We start from the raw sequence: 16,500 nt of genomic DNA, 5'->3' as shown, positions 1-16,500 counted from the left end.
TCTCCTACTTCTTATACTATCAACCTGACATTTGGTTTAATAGCCATGTGTGAGAGTTTGATATTGTACGAGGCTTCATAGTGTGTGAGAAGGTATTATTGTGTATGTGTGTGTGTGTGTATGTGTGAGAGAGAGAGTGTTACAAGGTTTAAGTGTTTAATTAATGGTCTCCAACCAGTAGAACAGTCATATAACTCATACACTTATAATCCTTTTTGTTTTTTTCATCAGCGTTTTTGGACGAATCACTCTGCAGTCTTACTACTGAAAATAGAATAAAAATTTTAAAATGGTAAATCATATCCTATTAATCATTAAATTTAAATTACACACTAAAAGTGATATAGTTATTTTCATTGAAAATATGCATATAGAAAAAAAATACATTCTTCATTTATTTATTTATTTCACTGTTGATGCCTTTGAAAATGGCTTTAAATTTTGAACATTTTTAGTTTCGAACGGTACATTTTTTATTTATTCTTTTTTTTTTTTTTTTTTTTTTGTGAAAGTCCCAAAATTATTTAGAACAATATTTTCATATTGCCAAAATAGGTCTTTATTTTCAGTGCATAAAACTAAATCTGCTCATATTCTCATAAGAAATAAGACTAATTACTCCCCGCCAGAGTATCTTGAATTTTCTGAAACCTTTTTGAAATTGTTCTGTAGTGTCAAATAATAAAATAAATCAAAAAGCTGTCAGCAGAACATTCTTTGAAAGTCTCTTTTATTCCACTCAGTTTCCACAGCATTAAAAATGATGGTTAAATAAACACACCATTTGTTTTTCTTTCTTTCAGCCTCCTTCCTTCATGCAGTCCATTGTGGTGCAGGTCCAGTGCACCAATGAGTTGGTCGGTACAGTGATTCTTCATGAGGTGCGGATCGTTGTGAGGGATCGTAATGACAACGCTCCTCGTTTCCAGCAGCCACGGTACTATGTGGCTATAAACGAGGTACGTTTCTCCGTCTAGGTCTGCGAGGATCCCGGAACAGTATAACGTTCACAGATCTGCAGATCTTTCTTAGTTTTCTCAGAAAACTCCTCCTTGTCTTCATTGGATAACATTTTCCTGTAGCTACTGTGTCTGACTGTCAGTCATCTGCTGTAATTTCTTCACAGATGTTTTCAAGCCTCCATGAGATGATTGGAGAGCAGATTCGATTCTGGATGATGATGTATTTCCATTTGTAACAGTACATCAAAGTGTTAAAGCGTTTTGCCGACAGCCAAGAGATCTGCTTCACTCCTGCTTAAACAAAACAAACTTGACAGTAGATTAGCGAGCTAGATGAATATAAAGAGTTTAAAGAGAGCCTGTGGAGAATTCTTACCAGAAATCTTACACGTCCCCTTTAATGAGGATGATATCATGGATGACAAGAGAGCTGCATGGTCCATGTGCACCAGGAGGAATCTAATGCTTCGAGTGGTAGATTAAATGAACAAATATTGGTGAAGCCTCTTCCAAATAAACATTTATCTTTTCTTCACCAAGGAGACTACATCAAAAAAATATTGATCACTTTCCAAAAATTTTAATGAACTAAAAAAATTCTTAAAATGTTTAGATAATCAAAATAGTTAATATAATAATAATAATAATAATAATGATGATGATAATAATAATAATAATAATAATAATAATAATAATAATAATAATAATACAATGTTATAGAAAGTCAATAGCATTTAATTTCATGAACCAAACACAAAACTGATAATTATGAATATTATCAGGCTCCCAGTGACCCGATGTAGTTCGGATAAGCGGTAGAAAATGAGTGAGTAAGTGAATTGTTTTCTTAGAAACTATTAAATAAATACCTTCAGTAATAATCAAAAAATAGAATTAAACGTAATATTTCCATGAATAAATTTCCATGAAAAAATAGTTTTTTTTTTCATTGCTGCGTGACAAAAAAAAAAACCCCAATAAAACACCATTTTTGAATACAGGCCACTTCATGTAATCATCATCATCATCATCATCATCATCATCATCATCATCATCATCCCAATACTGAAGAAACTCATCCCATACCAACTGACAGCCTTTCTCTTGTATATGTTGCCATTTTCTAGGTAAGATAACGATAGATTTCTGGATTGCGGTTGCGGTCGGTTGCGCTCGTCCTGGGTGGGTGGCTCGAGATGGTTCCATAGGCTCTTGGAGCCTTTTGCCTAATTGAAAGTGGCTCCTAAGGGAACTGTCAGCACAGATTTCCCTCATTAGGAGACATCTGCAGAGAGTGGCAGACTGCCTACCCGCAAGCTGTTGCAGCTCAGAAAACCGCCGGCCGCCATTCCTCGCTATCGATTTTGGCTTGGAGTCAGGAGCATCGGACTGACATAGAGACAAGGTGTTCAGCAGACCACAGTCCATCAGTCAACAACAACGCTGGACAGTACGGTTTCACTCCTTAGAGGACGCTGAATATTGGCAACGAGGAACAAAAATAATGGAGTGTTTAATGAACATGCCATTGTAGATACTATGTTTATCAGTATGGTATGGACAGAGATAATAAGCTTCTTTTTTCCACAGCTTTACAAGGAATTAACTTGGAATTTGTGTACGACTAAATTATTGTGGAACGATGTGCACCTCACAGAACCTGGTAGTCTAGATTGTAGTCTAGCAGCTCGGATGGCAGGAATGCGATATGACAGCGAGGCAAGACAAAATAATTTATCATTTACAGACTGCCCCAGTGCTGGTCCCTAACATAATGCAAGTGTCTGTGTTTGTGCCTCTTTTTGATACTGATAGATGACTTCCAGGCACTGCACCAGAAAGGCAATCTTGGGTCCCATCAGATGTGTCTGCTCACATGTTTGTTTTTTTTTCTTAAATTTGATCAGTATTGACTTTTTTCCCCCTCAACCTTCATCATATAATTTGGCATGATAATACCTACAAAAATGACCTGATTTATTATCATTTCTGATGCACTGGGATGACTATGAAAGGTTCATCCATTTTTTTTCAGATTTCTTTTATAAGTTTTAGGAGTGTTAAAACCTTTCTAACAAAATCAAACTAATATCCGATGCCCCAGGTGATGCCTTTGACTTCACTGCATGGCTCATAGCTATTACCTCTCATTTTACTTCCTCTGTGCACTTCTGAGAGGGTCTCAGCCGCCAGGCAGCAGACCAAGTACGAACAAATGCTTTCTTTTTTCTCAGCCTTGTCCATCAAGTTTCTGTCTCTGAAGGAGAATAGAGTCGAGAACAGCAGGCGAGACGCTGTCACCACAGGGGAGCCTGGCTTCCTGATAGCACCAGGAAACAAGCAGGATATGATGAAATGCGAGGACTAAGAAAAGTCAAAACCTGACAAGATCACAGTGCAAACTCAGATCGACTGACTGTCACTTGAGTGTTTTTATAAACAGAGGATGTTGTTGTTGTTTTTTCTTTTCTTTCAGCTCACTCCTGCTGGGACCACCATCTTCTCAGGCTTCACGGGGAACAATGGTGCTGTTGATATTGACGATGGACCAAACGGACAAATCGAGTACACTATCCAGTACAACCCTAATGACCCGGTAGGTCACGAATACCAACGGAAGGTTATTCGAATTGACGTAACTTATATGATCTGTGATTTTATTTTCAGCACACTGAAATTTGCTAAATTCAAGATTGGTTGTAGCTTTATGAGATGTTGTCGATGCTTCATCTCTACAGACTGCTAGCAGAACCTTTGACATCCCGCTCACCCTGTCTGGCTCTGTGGTGCTGAGAGAGAGACTGAACTATGAAGAGATCACACGCTACCTGGTCATCATCCAGGCCAATGTGAGTCTAATAGAAAGCCATATTTCATTTATGAGATTATGAGCTTTTATAGTTGACATCATTTGCTTTAGAATCATTTGGAAAATATCTATTTTTTAACAAACTTTGAAATGAAACCTCGTCTTGTGAACAGATGTAATTGACTTTCTCTTTTTCAACTGTTTTTAAAAAGTGCTTTCTTTCTTCACTTCTGTGAGCTTCTTAGTTCCCGTGATCTTGAATCCCAGATGCATCTCTGATTCGTTTTAGTACTTTCATACATACATACATACACACTGTGAACTATATATACTGTATCTTGAATTTTTATTATATTAATTCTTTATACTTCTCCTTATGTTTACCTTCTGCTGTATGTTTATGTTCTGTAAAGCTGCTTTGAGACAATGTCCATTGTAAAAAGCGCTATACAAATAAACTTGAATTGAATTGAATTGAAATACTTTATTTGCTCATTTGAAATACAGCAGAAGACCTTACACAGATATCCAGCATTACAATCTCTCACAATTGAACAAATATTCTATTTTCTGCTTTTGCTTTGGTTTCATGGAGCCAGTCTTTAGACTAGTCGGGGTGGTGGAAATAAAACAACGACCGTGCGGCAAACAAGTCTTTTTTAATGTTTTTTTTTTCTATTTGCTTTAACGGACCATGAATACTTTGATTTCACTTTAAATGAAATGGAGAAGTATGAGCGAGAGAGTTTTTCGATCCCGCTCCCACCTGCTGTTATTTCTGTTGTCTTTTAAAGACAGATAAAATGTAAGTAAATCAATCGGACTGTTGCAAATTGTACAACAGTTAGTTCCGTCCCACAAATTTGATTGGTCCAGGAGTGCTTATAAACTCCCGCTGTATGTGTCACACGCTGTGTGGATCTCTTGCCGCTGGCTTGCACAAAAGGGTAAATATAAAACTAAATTCAATCGTTCACATGGGTCACACACATAAAATTTCACTTCCTCGCTTGAAACCGTTACTAAGGTAGCGTTAGTGCCGTTATCAGTGGACGTAGCAAATGGTCCATTATTTGTGAACATACAGTACCATTTCACTTAAAATACGAAAGCTGGAATGCAGCTAGCTGAGGATGTTTTTGTGCTGGTTGTGCTCTGTTCGAAATGTCACTTACTCAGTATTAATTTAGTGTTTAGTGAACTGCAAACGTGGCTACGTCGTGGCTTAGTAGTTAACATGTTTGTCTTGCACTTCCACGGTTGGGGGTTTAATATCCACCTCCCTCTTGTGTGTGGCATTTGCTTTTTCACCTTGTGGTTCCTCTGGCAACCCCGGATTCCTCCATCAGTCCAAAGACATGTGTTGTAGTGTGTAGCTCTAAATCTATAAATTGTCCACCACCTTGTGCTTCAAGTCCCCTGGGATGGACTCCAAGTTTCCTGCAACCCTGTGTAAGCACTACAGAAGATATAGTTATAGTTCATCCATCCATCCATCCATAGAATAGAATGTGGATGGATGGATGGATGGATGGATGGATGGATGGATGGATGGATGGATGAACTATAACAGCTAAATTGCACCCACAGTTGTGGGGTTTTACTGAATATCAACACCATGTTGTCACATGATCTTGAGATCAGACTTAAACATCTCGGTGGGGAAAAAACCCTCAAGGCATCACATCCATTTCTAGTTCTCAACTTCTGTATCTTTGTTCTCTTGGATTGAAAATAAACCATTTCATCTGAGCTTCTAGATCGTACACATGAGTGCATTTTAAGAATTGGTATTGAATAGAGTAATTTTAATATGACGCACAGATTTATTGCTTTGCACATTCGTTCTGCTGTTCTTTTATTTATTTACTTTTTGCCATTAACTGTGTAACCTAAAAAAGCATCGAAGCAGCGATTTTAATTTGGAACCTGTATGTGGCTTTTAAATGCAGAGCGGGTTTGAGGATTTATCACAAAATTACAACTTTAAAACAAGAGACAGCTTTTTGTTTTAACTTTCGAAAAGGAATCTTTTTTATTTAAAGAATTTATTTTTTTTTACTTTAATTCCTCATTATATAACCACGTGGCGGTCTGGTGGATGGATACCATGCTTTCATTTCCGTGGCCTGGGTTCGATTCCCAGACAGGGAGCAAATCCGTCCCTGACGAGTTAACTGGGAGGGTTGTGTCAGGAAGGGCATGGGGTGTAAAACCTGTACCAAATCCAATGTGCACCTCAAATGACCCTCTGTAGTGAGCCAGAACAAGGAGGATCTGAAAGAACAACTTGAACCTGGAACAACTGGTTGAATTTCTGGCAGTTTGGTCATGTTGGAAGTTGTTTCAGTAAGAAATGAATGTATATTACTATGTTGTTTTTGTTCATTTACTTTGTTGTGTCTCGTGCTGCCTTCTTGACCCTGAAAGGAATTAAAGCTCAATGAGTTTTTTATTCTGCTTAAATAAAAGCTACTTACTTTCATCGTCCTGTGTGGCCACTTCCATGGCTTGTTTATATCACATACAGCATTAAAAAGAGCCTTTTGTGTTCTTTAGGACCGAGCTCCTGACCCTAAAGTGCGACTGACTGCCACTACAACTCTGACGGTGGATGTGCTGGATGGAGATGACCTGGGCCCCATGTTCCTGCCCTGCAGCTTGGTTGAAAACACTCGTGACTGCAAACCGCTGACTTACAGAGCCACCGTCCTGGAGCTTGCAGACCCAGTGAGTATTTTCCTTCCTTCCTTCCTTCCTTCCTTCCTTCCTTCCTTCCTGCCTTCCTACCTTCCACCCTCCTCCCTTCCTTCCTTCCACCCTCCTTCCTTCCTTCCTTCCTTCCTGCCTTCCTTCCTTCCACCCTCCTCCCTTCCTTCCTTCCACCCTCCTTCCTTCCTTCCTTTCTCCCTGCCTTCCTCCCTCCCTTCCTTTCTCCCTCGCTTCCTTCCACCCTTCCTTCCTTCCTTCCTTCCTTCCTCCATCCCTCCCTTCCATCCCTCTTCCCTCCCTCCCTCCCTCCCACCCTCCCTCCCTTCCATCCTTTCTTATTTCCTCCCTCCTTTCCTTTATTCATTCCTCACGTCCTTACTGCCTTACTGCCTTCCTTCCTTCCTTCCTTCCTTCCTTCCTTCCTCCTTTCCTTCAATTCCTTCCTTCCTTCCTTCCTCCCTCCCATGTTGTGTATAATTTTATTTTTTTCTCAATGCCACTGATCCAAATACAAATGTGGATGTTTTTAGCCTTTAACTCTACACAACTTAGTAACTGATTCCTTTTCACGGTTGTTTATTTCTGTTTATTTTTCTCCATATATATATATATATTGCTCTGTTCAATTTTTAAAAGCTTTTGAGAATAGAGGAAAAAACTGTTTCATCTTTACTGCAAGTGTCATGGTGGCCAGAAGACTTTAGACTTCTCTCTGGCAGTTTTTCTAAATTTAGCGAAGCACTTAAAGCATTTTATACTTTATAGCATCAGAGGAAGAGCATTAGGTGTTTCTTTTTTATTTCAAGATTTATTCCAATTGTTCTTAGCCAACATCAGGGGACAAAAAGAAATGCTGTGACTTTGTTTATGTGAACAAGTCGACATGGTTATGGAGAAAGTGTCTCTGAGTCCTCAGATCTGTTTGTCAGGTCACATGACCAATAAACCATTACAAGCCTCGTCTGTTCTCTACCTTTCTGTACCTTTGATACTCCTCTGATCTCTTCTACATTTCCTCTGTTTTCTTTTTAATTGGGAAAGGTGTGAATATCCCTGAGCAATATTCTCTTTTTACTCTTTCTGTAACTTAGATTCTTTTCATCCTTCCTTCCTTTAACCTTATTCAGCCCTTCTATCAATTTCCTACCATCCTTCTCCTTTCCCTCTTTTCTTCTTTAATTAGATTTTTCATTTCCATTTTTTCCTTTATTTATTCATTTCTTAACTTTCTTTCAGTTCCTTTCTTGACTTACTGTTTCTTCCTTCCTTCCTTCCTTCCTTCCTTCCTTCCTTCCTTCCTTCCTTCCTTCCTACTTTTCTCTCTCTACTTCTTTCTTTCTACATATCTATACTAATTCCTTCCTTTCTTCTTTCCTTCCTTACTTTACTTACTTATTTTTCTTCTTTCCTACCTTATTAGTTCTCTCATTCCTTTCTCCATTATTTTTTTTCTTAGCATACTTACTTCCTTTCCTTTCTTCAATTTCTTTCCTCCCATTCTTCCCTCCTTTTCATTCCTTCCTTCCTTCCTTCCTTAATTCCTTACCTTACCTCCCTCCCTCTCTCCCTCCCTCCTGTATTAGTCTGTAGTTCAGGTCCAGTCTAATTTAGATGGATCATTGAGCCATTTCCTTTTTCCTGGAGATAAAATGGCACTTTAAATAATGCTGTTGATGACTGATATCACAAAGTGTCAGAATATCCATAACACTTTTAAGTCCTCCTCTTTCACCGAGGGCTTTTTCTGCCCTCATTATCTTTCCTCCACAAGAATTTCTATAACAGCGTGTTCACTTTGGAAATCATATTTAATCCTGCTAAATGGCAAAACAGCAACAGATCAGTGATGCCCAGCCTTTCCTCTTCTCCTGAGGACTAGAGGGAAAGCGAGGATGCTTTTGTTCCGACTACCTGATCCTGTCTGACAGGTGTTTTATTCTTCCTGTGGTACACAGACTGTATGCTGCTGCTGCAATAACAAGGAAGGTCAGTTTTCCCTCAGTACATAATATGAAGAGAGCCACACCATGAGTCAGATCTTCTCTGGAAAATCTGGCCATGCTTTCAGAGCAGATATGTTGGAGTAAGTATAAGTGGAGAAGTAAGTGGTGGTCTCGGTGACTGCTGTTCATTCCCGCTGAGCTATAGAGACCATTTGAAGTTCTATTTTTCAAAACCACAAAGATGAACTACAGAAGCTCCAATCAGCTTAATATATGGGCTTGTGTCATGAGACTAATCTCAAAGAACCTGAGGAACCAGTTTTGGGATTAATCATTGGGCTTTGGTTCAGACATCATCATTTTTTTTTCTTAACTATTCCTTTTTCATTATTGTTGTAATGATCCTTTCATCCATTCTGTGATTGCACACTATGAGCTGTCTATTTTACACAAAAGTACACAACAGATATTATTTATTGTTATATGTTATATGTCATAATGTAGTATATTGTTTAGTAAAACTACAGATCGGAAAGTTGTAAGATCAAATCCCACTAAGGACCACCAAGCTGCCACTGTTGGGCCCTTGAGCAAGGACCTTCACCGTTATTTCCATAATCTAACTAAACTAAATGTCAATCTTGGAAAAGGAGATTTCCCAAATGCTATAAATGTTAGGTTTTACTGTAGTATGTAGCGTATGTGAAAGCTTAATACTTAATAATTCATTATAAGTGTACGTTGTAGTCTAATAACACACAGACTGATGATTTGCTTTAGGGAGTCGGTCCGTTTTGTGTTGGCGAGTCGCTATCTCTGTGATGAGCAGCCCGGAGGTGGAGCAGTCGCTGGGTCAGTCAGTAAAACAGGCACAGCAGTGCAGATGAACCCTAAGCAATCTGTTGGAGTTAGCGAGTTGGTAAGAGCGTTATCGCTTGCTGAGTTTCTGAAGCTCGGTATTTCTGGAGCCTCTGGGGTGTTTATGTGCTTGTGCTTGGTCTGTGCCCTGCTTCCACTTGCGAATAGCTCGCACTGTAAACACAAAGGTCCATGTTTACTCCTCTTTCTTGATAGATTCCCTGTAGCATTTTTGCATAATCGCTCAAGACACACACAAGGGAGTTAAACACATAAGAATATTTTATAAATGAATGTTTACTAAATGATTAGGAGATTTATAGTCATTCAGTTGAGGCCAGAGATGTGAATCAGGACCAGGACTTTCTTTCTTTCTTTTTTCCTTCCTACAGTTCTTTCAGTTCCTTCAGTTCCCTTCCTTCCTTCCTACAGTTCCTTCAGTTCCATTCTTCGGTTCTTCAACACTATTTTATGGAAGAAAAGAGTAAGAAAAGGAAGGAAGGAACTGAAGGATGGAATGGATTTCTTCCTTCAGTTCCTTCCTTCTTTTATTTTATTTCCTTCCTTCCTTCCTTCCTTCCTTCCTTCCTTCCTTCCTTCCTTCCTTCCTTCCTTCCTTCCTTCCTTCCTTCCCCCTTTCCTTCCTTCACTTCTCTTTTCTTCTGTAAACGTGTTAAAGAACTGCTCAGTCATCATGATGAATTACATGGTGTATCTTTCCATTTCTGGGCTTTTTGGGTGTTTCCCAGTGTTTCTGTGGACAATCAAAACAACAACAAAAACAACTTTCCTGTTTAGGAGACATTTATTTTGAGTTTAAATCCCTACTGACATTAAGGTACATCTCCAGGGGTTAAGGGAGAGATTGGCTTCTGAGGTCCTATCTCTCAGAACTCAGTGCTGTTATTACTAAGGTTCTCGTGCTTCCAAGACTCTTCATTATCTCCATTAATTAGCAGTGTGGACTCAAGCAATCCTTCATGCAGACAAGCCAATCTGATTTGTTGTTTGCACTCTGTTGTTCCACAGAGATTTAAAGGAGGCAGTGGAGCTGTGAAATGGTCAGTGCTCATCTTCTGAAGTCACATTTACAGCTTTGGAGTCTGGTATCTCCTGTCCTGTTTATTAAGGGAACAAGTGTGCAAAGTTTAATGTCATTTTAAATAAGGATTCATGGGTTATTGGAAAATGGATTAGGGCATCAACCCCTTCCTCATTGTTTGTTTCTCCACACCACCACACTGCTGAGCTCCTCCAATGTGAACGTAAATGTTCCTCTCTCTCTCTCTCTCTCTCTCTCTCTCTCTCTCTCTCTCTCTCTCTCTCTCTCTCTCTCTCTCTCTTTCTGTCTCTCTGTCTCTCTCTCTCTCTCTCTCTCTCTCTCTCTCTCTCTCTCTCTCTCTCTCTCTCTCTCTCTCTCTCTCTCTCTCTCTCTGTCTCTCTCTCTTTCTGTCTCTCTCTCTCTCTCTCTCTCTCTCTCTCTCTCTCTCTCTCTCTCTCTCTTTCTTCCTTCCTTCCTTCCTTATTCCATCCTTCCTTCATACATAACATTCTACCCAAGGGTCCCCACACTCACGACTAATAAACTATGTTCCACAGTAGTTTTTGATGAATATTTCCTCTTCCTTTCTCCCAGTTGTGTCCCAGGTTAGAACCTATTGCAGATAATGAGTGATTGAAAGTGTGTCACAGCCAAACTGTTCCTGGACGATTCAGCTGGACTCAAGATTTACTGCAGGCTTTGTAATTGCAGAAGGTTGGGGATTACACAGCAACTCGCAAAGATAAATTTTAACCAAGCAGAACAGAGATCAGCTGCCTGCTGGTGCTTATTAGGGGTTGAAAAGTAGTAAAGAGGACCCAAGTGTCTCAGAGCTGTGAGCGTACGTAGCATACATTTAGTCCTTAATAGAATTCTCTATTTCAGGTGGATGAAGACAAATCGAAGTCATAATCATGCGTATTTCTTGAATGTGATTAAAACAAACACTCAGCATTATTGAAATAACAAATTGTTCTTGAAGTGGCTGCAATACTGCTTTACATTGTCGGCTATTTGAGGAAGTTGTCATGTTCACTTCCCCTCACAATCCCAATTCCTTTCGCATTGTTTTGATTACGAATATTTGATTAAACTTTATAAGCATTTCAATCCTTTTTCCAGTTCCACATTTTCAGACGTTTTCAACCAGCATAAACAACTGAATTATTTTCTCACCACAAGTCTGATATAAAATCACAGGAGCTTTTCCTCTGTTGATAAACTTACACAGACTTTTAGTGGATGAAGATAACACGAATTTAAGCTTAAGAGCAAGAACTTGGGTCATCTCAGAGAGCAGACATGGGTTTGATACCACCATTTACTTTAAAGATATAAACATTTGGAAAATAATACTTCATACCAGAAAAAAAAAGATTTACATATATATTTATTTAATATATTGCCCCTAGTAGAAATACTGAAAACACTACAAGATTCTTAAAGCCCAGAGGGTTTACTTTTATATGAACAGGGCTTTTCTAAAAAGAGTTAACACACTGACACAATCCTCCATCCTACAGTATTACAAACAAATTAAATTTATGTCTAAGCTCGTTAAGTATTCATGTCGTCAGCGTCTATTGCTAATATGCCGCCTATATGTGGCCGTATGTTGTGGCTGCAGTCCTGAGCTGTACTTAGCACTCTGGATTAACACGGGCCAGCTCTTCCCCTTCCCTATTTTTTACTCACGTTTATCCCTTGGTTTTCACCCCACTCTCCCTTTTTAATGTTGTCATTATAGGTTTTGCAAGGGCGAGTTGAATTATAGATGAACTGTTTATTTACTGGCTGCCAAGATTATGCTCAGACCTTGTGATTCTGCACATCCATGCAGAAGTCGAGCGGAGAGAGGGAGATGGAGAGCGATAGAGAGAGAGAGAGAGAGAGAGAGAGAGAGAGAGAGAGAGAGAGAAATATTTACTTCTCCCTTGGGTTTTCAACATCTCAGGAAGATCAGCTTTTAAAGCTTATAATTGATAGGCAGACAATATGCATAGTTTATGGTCAGATTTCTGCATTACAAAGGACGGTGATGTTAAAGTCACCTCTTATGAATTTGCCCTTTGTTTCTTGAGAACTGTGTTTATGTCACATTTATATGGCTTCTGCTAGAGTTTTGTCTTATTCAGTCATGGATAAGTAAAAGCATGGTTCATAATGACCTGATGTCAGCAGTTACAATCAACCTGAAGAGCAACCAGAGAACATAGACATTGAATCCTTGTTCTATTTGTCTGTATCTCGTCAGGAGTAAAGGGAAGCAGAGTGTGGAAAAGTGGCCGAGCAGCTCTTATAATGGCTATGCACGCTAAAGAGATTTATTTATTTATGTTTCTGACAGAGCAAAGCGAACCCAGTGAACGTGACTCCTCCGATCCAGGCTGTGGATCAGGACAGAAACATCCAGCCGCCGTCCGAACGCCCGGGAATCCTCTACTCCATCCTCATTGGTATGTGTCTGGATCTAGGTCTGTGATGCCAGAAAGTAGCTCCAACCTCAACTTCCTCAACTTTAGCGTACACATAAGGCAGAAGCAAGGCTGTTAATCCTACTGTGAGAGATTGCGGGACCAAAATGAATGCGATGCTGAATGCATTTTGAATCAGCGGGGCCCAAAACGAGTCATTATTTTCGGTTGCAAACCCATCGATGAAAGCCTGGCATCTTATTGATCCCCTGCTCTCCTTCTTCTTTCTCCCTAGGAAAGCCTGCATTCTACGCTGAGTACTTCTCACTAAACAGCAGCACAGCCGAGCTCAGACTCCTGCAGCCGATCAGCCGCGAGCAGCACCAGAGATTCGACTTGATAATCAAGGTAATAAGAAACACTTTAAAATAAAATCCTGAATGCTCTCCTTATTTGATACCGGGTAGTAGATCACAAGTTAATAAGTAAGAGAGAGAGCGAGAGTGCGAGAGAGAGAGAGAGAGAGAGAGAGAGAGAGAGAGAGAGAGAGAGAGAGAGAGAAACAGAGAGACAGAAAGAGAGAGAGAAGAGAGAGAGAAAGAGAAACAGAAAGAGTGAGAGACAGAGAGAGAGACAGAGAGAGAGAGAGAAACAGAGAAAGGGACAGAGAGAGAAACAGAGAGAGAGAGAGAGAGAGAGAAAACACAGGGCTCTGGATGATAGCAGAGGGTAGGATGGAGTAGTGTGGTGTATTTTTCCATAAAAAAAGATAATGCATGCCACTGGGCTTTTCACATGAAGAGCTGGAGTGGTGTATCTAATGTGCCAATGAATCAGGAAACAGTTCACTCTAACTGGGAGCTCTGCCTGGAGCTGCTCACAGGATCAAAGCGAAAGTAGTGAAGAATGTGGAAAAGGATGCCAAGCCCCTCTTTTAAAGGCTTAACACACAAACACACACATTCTTTGTTTCTCTGTTTTCGAGAGACAAAATTAAGATAAATCCTGCCTCGTGCACTTGATCTACTACAATGTTGGCTGGATGAAGGGACGGATGGATGGAAGCCTGCCTATTTAGCTACAGAGGTGTGCAATACAATAATTAGCTCAGGATAAGCATCCGCTATTTGCTTAATCAGCACAAAACAAATGACCTCAGATTAAATAGCCGTCTTCGTGTGGCCGTTACTTGGGCTAAGATTTAGTCTCCTTTGTCGAATCATGTTCTCAAGATGACACAAACCCCGACAAAACCATCACTGGTCCTTTCTCCACCAGAAGTAAAGCACAACCCTGTTGAATATGTTTATCTTGTGATCTAGCAGTACTATCTCTGCACCATGTGCTCCATCCTCTTTATTGGTTTCCTCACCCTCTAAATAAACTTGATAAGCTTGTGTGACAACACATTAGCCATGCCTGAGTAACCTGAGCCTCGCTTTTAACCTCTCGCTGTCCGTTTCAATGCTGGGATATAAACTAATACTGTTCAGTATATAAATATCATCAGCTTAATGTCATTATAAAGGACAGTGACAAATAAATGTGATCCAGAAATGACCCGAGATGGTTGTCAATCATAACCATAATGCCATTCTCCACTTCATGTTATAATAACCTCCATTCTTCTATGGAAGGTCAGCGTATACTGTAGTTTTTTTTTTTCTGTAGAAGAAATAATTGTAGAATTATTTTCTGGCCATAAAAGTCTGATAGAAAATGAGCCAGGACTGTTGTTGACGTTCAGTGTGAGATGTTCCCAGGAAAACAGCTTTTAAATGCAGAACGGTGCAAAATAATAGAAGCTTTGCCTTTGTTTAAAATAGTGTTTATGAATGAAATTGGAGCATAGAAACCTTTATTATTGCCACATATAGATTACAGCACTGTGTAATTCTTTTCTTCACATATCCCATCTGAGGAGGTTGGAGCAAAGAGAATGTTAAGGGCCTAGCTCAAGGGCCTGACTGTGGCAGCTTGGCAGTGCTGGGGCTTGAACCCTGGACCGTCTGTTTAACATCCCAGAGCCATAATCACTTGAGCCACTTTGGCAACGATAACGCTGTAGATAAATATAAGCATAAATAAACAGAATTCCACCTTGTCAGCAGTTAGTATTCATGTAAAACACTTTATTACCAAAATGTCCTCTAATTAGTGAAGTTTATCTTTGTGCAATCTATTTCAGTCAGTTGCAGTTGTTTGGTAGATTTGGTCAATTTTTTATTTCTTTATTTTTTTTAACATTTTAACTCCCAACCGCTAAGCCACATTAATTAAAGTATATCTTTAATGAGAATTACACACAGAATGTAGGTCCGTCTCGTTAGTACGCTATTCTGTTCATCTTAATTACAGCAGGTTCTGTAGTTCTTCCTTCACAGAAACTTCTCTTATCTTGTACAATTGACAAACACAGTTCATAATATTAAAAACATTCATATCCTCTAACTAGCATAAGGACCTTCACTAATAAAGATGCCTTTTGTGGTTGATGTTGTGTAATTATAAAGAGCTCTGATTTAGACACAGCATAAGATTGTAACGAAGGAAGTTAATTAACGACATCACTAAATATTTAATGAATCTTTGTGTGAAATAGTTTAATTATTATTATTATTATTATTATTATTATTATTATTATTATTATTATTATTATTATTATTATTGAGATTTTATTTCCTAACTCATTTTACATTTGTTAAAAGAGAGTTTTAACATTTTATTTAATTTTATACCAAATTGATTTAAATTCTGTGTTTACTGACTGACATCCCTGGATTTCGTTTTCAGGCAGAACAAGACAACGGACATCCGCTCCCAGCCTTCGCCAATCTCAACATCGAGGTACTGGATGAAAATGACCAGGAGCCATATTTCCAGGCAAACTTCTACCAAGGCTTCATCCTCGAATCAGCTTCAGTTGGCACCACAATCTCCAGCAACACCAGCCTCTCCTCACCTCTAACCATCATCGCTCTGGATAAGGACACGGACGAGGTGAGAATCTCATATATAACAGTAAATATAAAAACACAACATAACATTATATAAAACACTTGAAAACGTTCTGTATTGCACAGCAGCACTGAGTATCTTTCACATCGCCAATCTGACACGATGAACGCATTCCTTTCACGTAACGTTAGACTTTTTAAATAATTGAAAACCACCTGAGTTTGTGTCATATTTTATACCTCCATCTTAAAGCTCATTCCTAGCAAACTGCCTGTAGCTATTAACGTCTGTGCTACTTGTGTATGACTAAAGCTGTCAAGTCTTTAGCTGTCTTCTCTTGTTCTCTCTTTTTTTGGCTGTGCTCTCCATTTTTCAGGCATTTAATTTGCTTAATGCTCAACATGATTGCCGCTTTGTGCCTCATTTTATTGTTTTTTTTTTATTACATTTTTGAGCCTGCCAGCTAGGCCTTTGAAATATCTGATTGAGAATGTGGTGAGTCTCGAGGACAGCTTGCAGCTGAAAGGACTAGAACATAATGGGGAACTGTAAGCAAAGTGTATTGGCTGAAATGGTGAACAAATTATTTCCTCCCACTGCCTTGTACTTTATTTATTTTTATTATTATCTTAAAAATTTTGCCTTCGTTGCGTTTTCCGCAGAATAAAGTCAAGGTGTCGCTCACCCTCATTACCGGTAAAGGATATTATCCTTGTGTTTAATTTTTGACTGAGAGCTTCGAAGGACACACTGCATCTTACCATGAGCGTGTCTCTTTGGCGGATCTTATCCGTGTAGGACG

General features: G+C 39.2%; 1 protein-coding gene across 1 annotated transcript in view; it reads left to right on the top strand.

Annotated features, from left to right (window-relative positions):
* The window catches only part of pcdh15b (protocadherin-related 15b), a 163,460-nt gene that overhangs the window by 54,002 nt on the left and 92,958 nt on the right, over positions 1 to 16,500 (top strand). The window contains exons 6-12 of the mRNA XM_060891532.1: positions 804 to 959; positions 3,439 to 3,558; positions 3,701 to 3,811; positions 6,331 to 6,501; positions 12,674 to 12,782; positions 13,036 to 13,148; positions 15,534 to 15,740. Coding sequence (XP_060747515.1) covers positions 804 to 959; positions 3,439 to 3,558; positions 3,701 to 3,811; positions 6,331 to 6,501; positions 12,674 to 12,782; positions 13,036 to 13,148; positions 15,534 to 15,740 — 987 coding nt within the window. The remainder of the gene's footprint in view (positions 1 to 803; positions 960 to 3,438; positions 3,559 to 3,700; positions 3,812 to 6,330; positions 6,502 to 12,673; positions 12,783 to 13,035; positions 13,149 to 15,533; positions 15,741 to 16,500) is intronic.

Source organism: Tachysurus vachellii, chromosome 2 (genome assembly GCF_030014155.1).
Source record: "Tachysurus vachellii isolate PV-2020 chromosome 2, HZAU_Pvac_v1, whole genome shotgun sequence".
In the NCBI taxonomy this organism is placed as follows: Eukaryota; Metazoa; Chordata; class Actinopteri; order Siluriformes; family Bagridae; genus Tachysurus; species Tachysurus vachellii.
The sequence above is the reverse complement of the archived record's forward strand: the minus strand, read 5'-3'. Positions and strand labels throughout refer to the sequence as shown.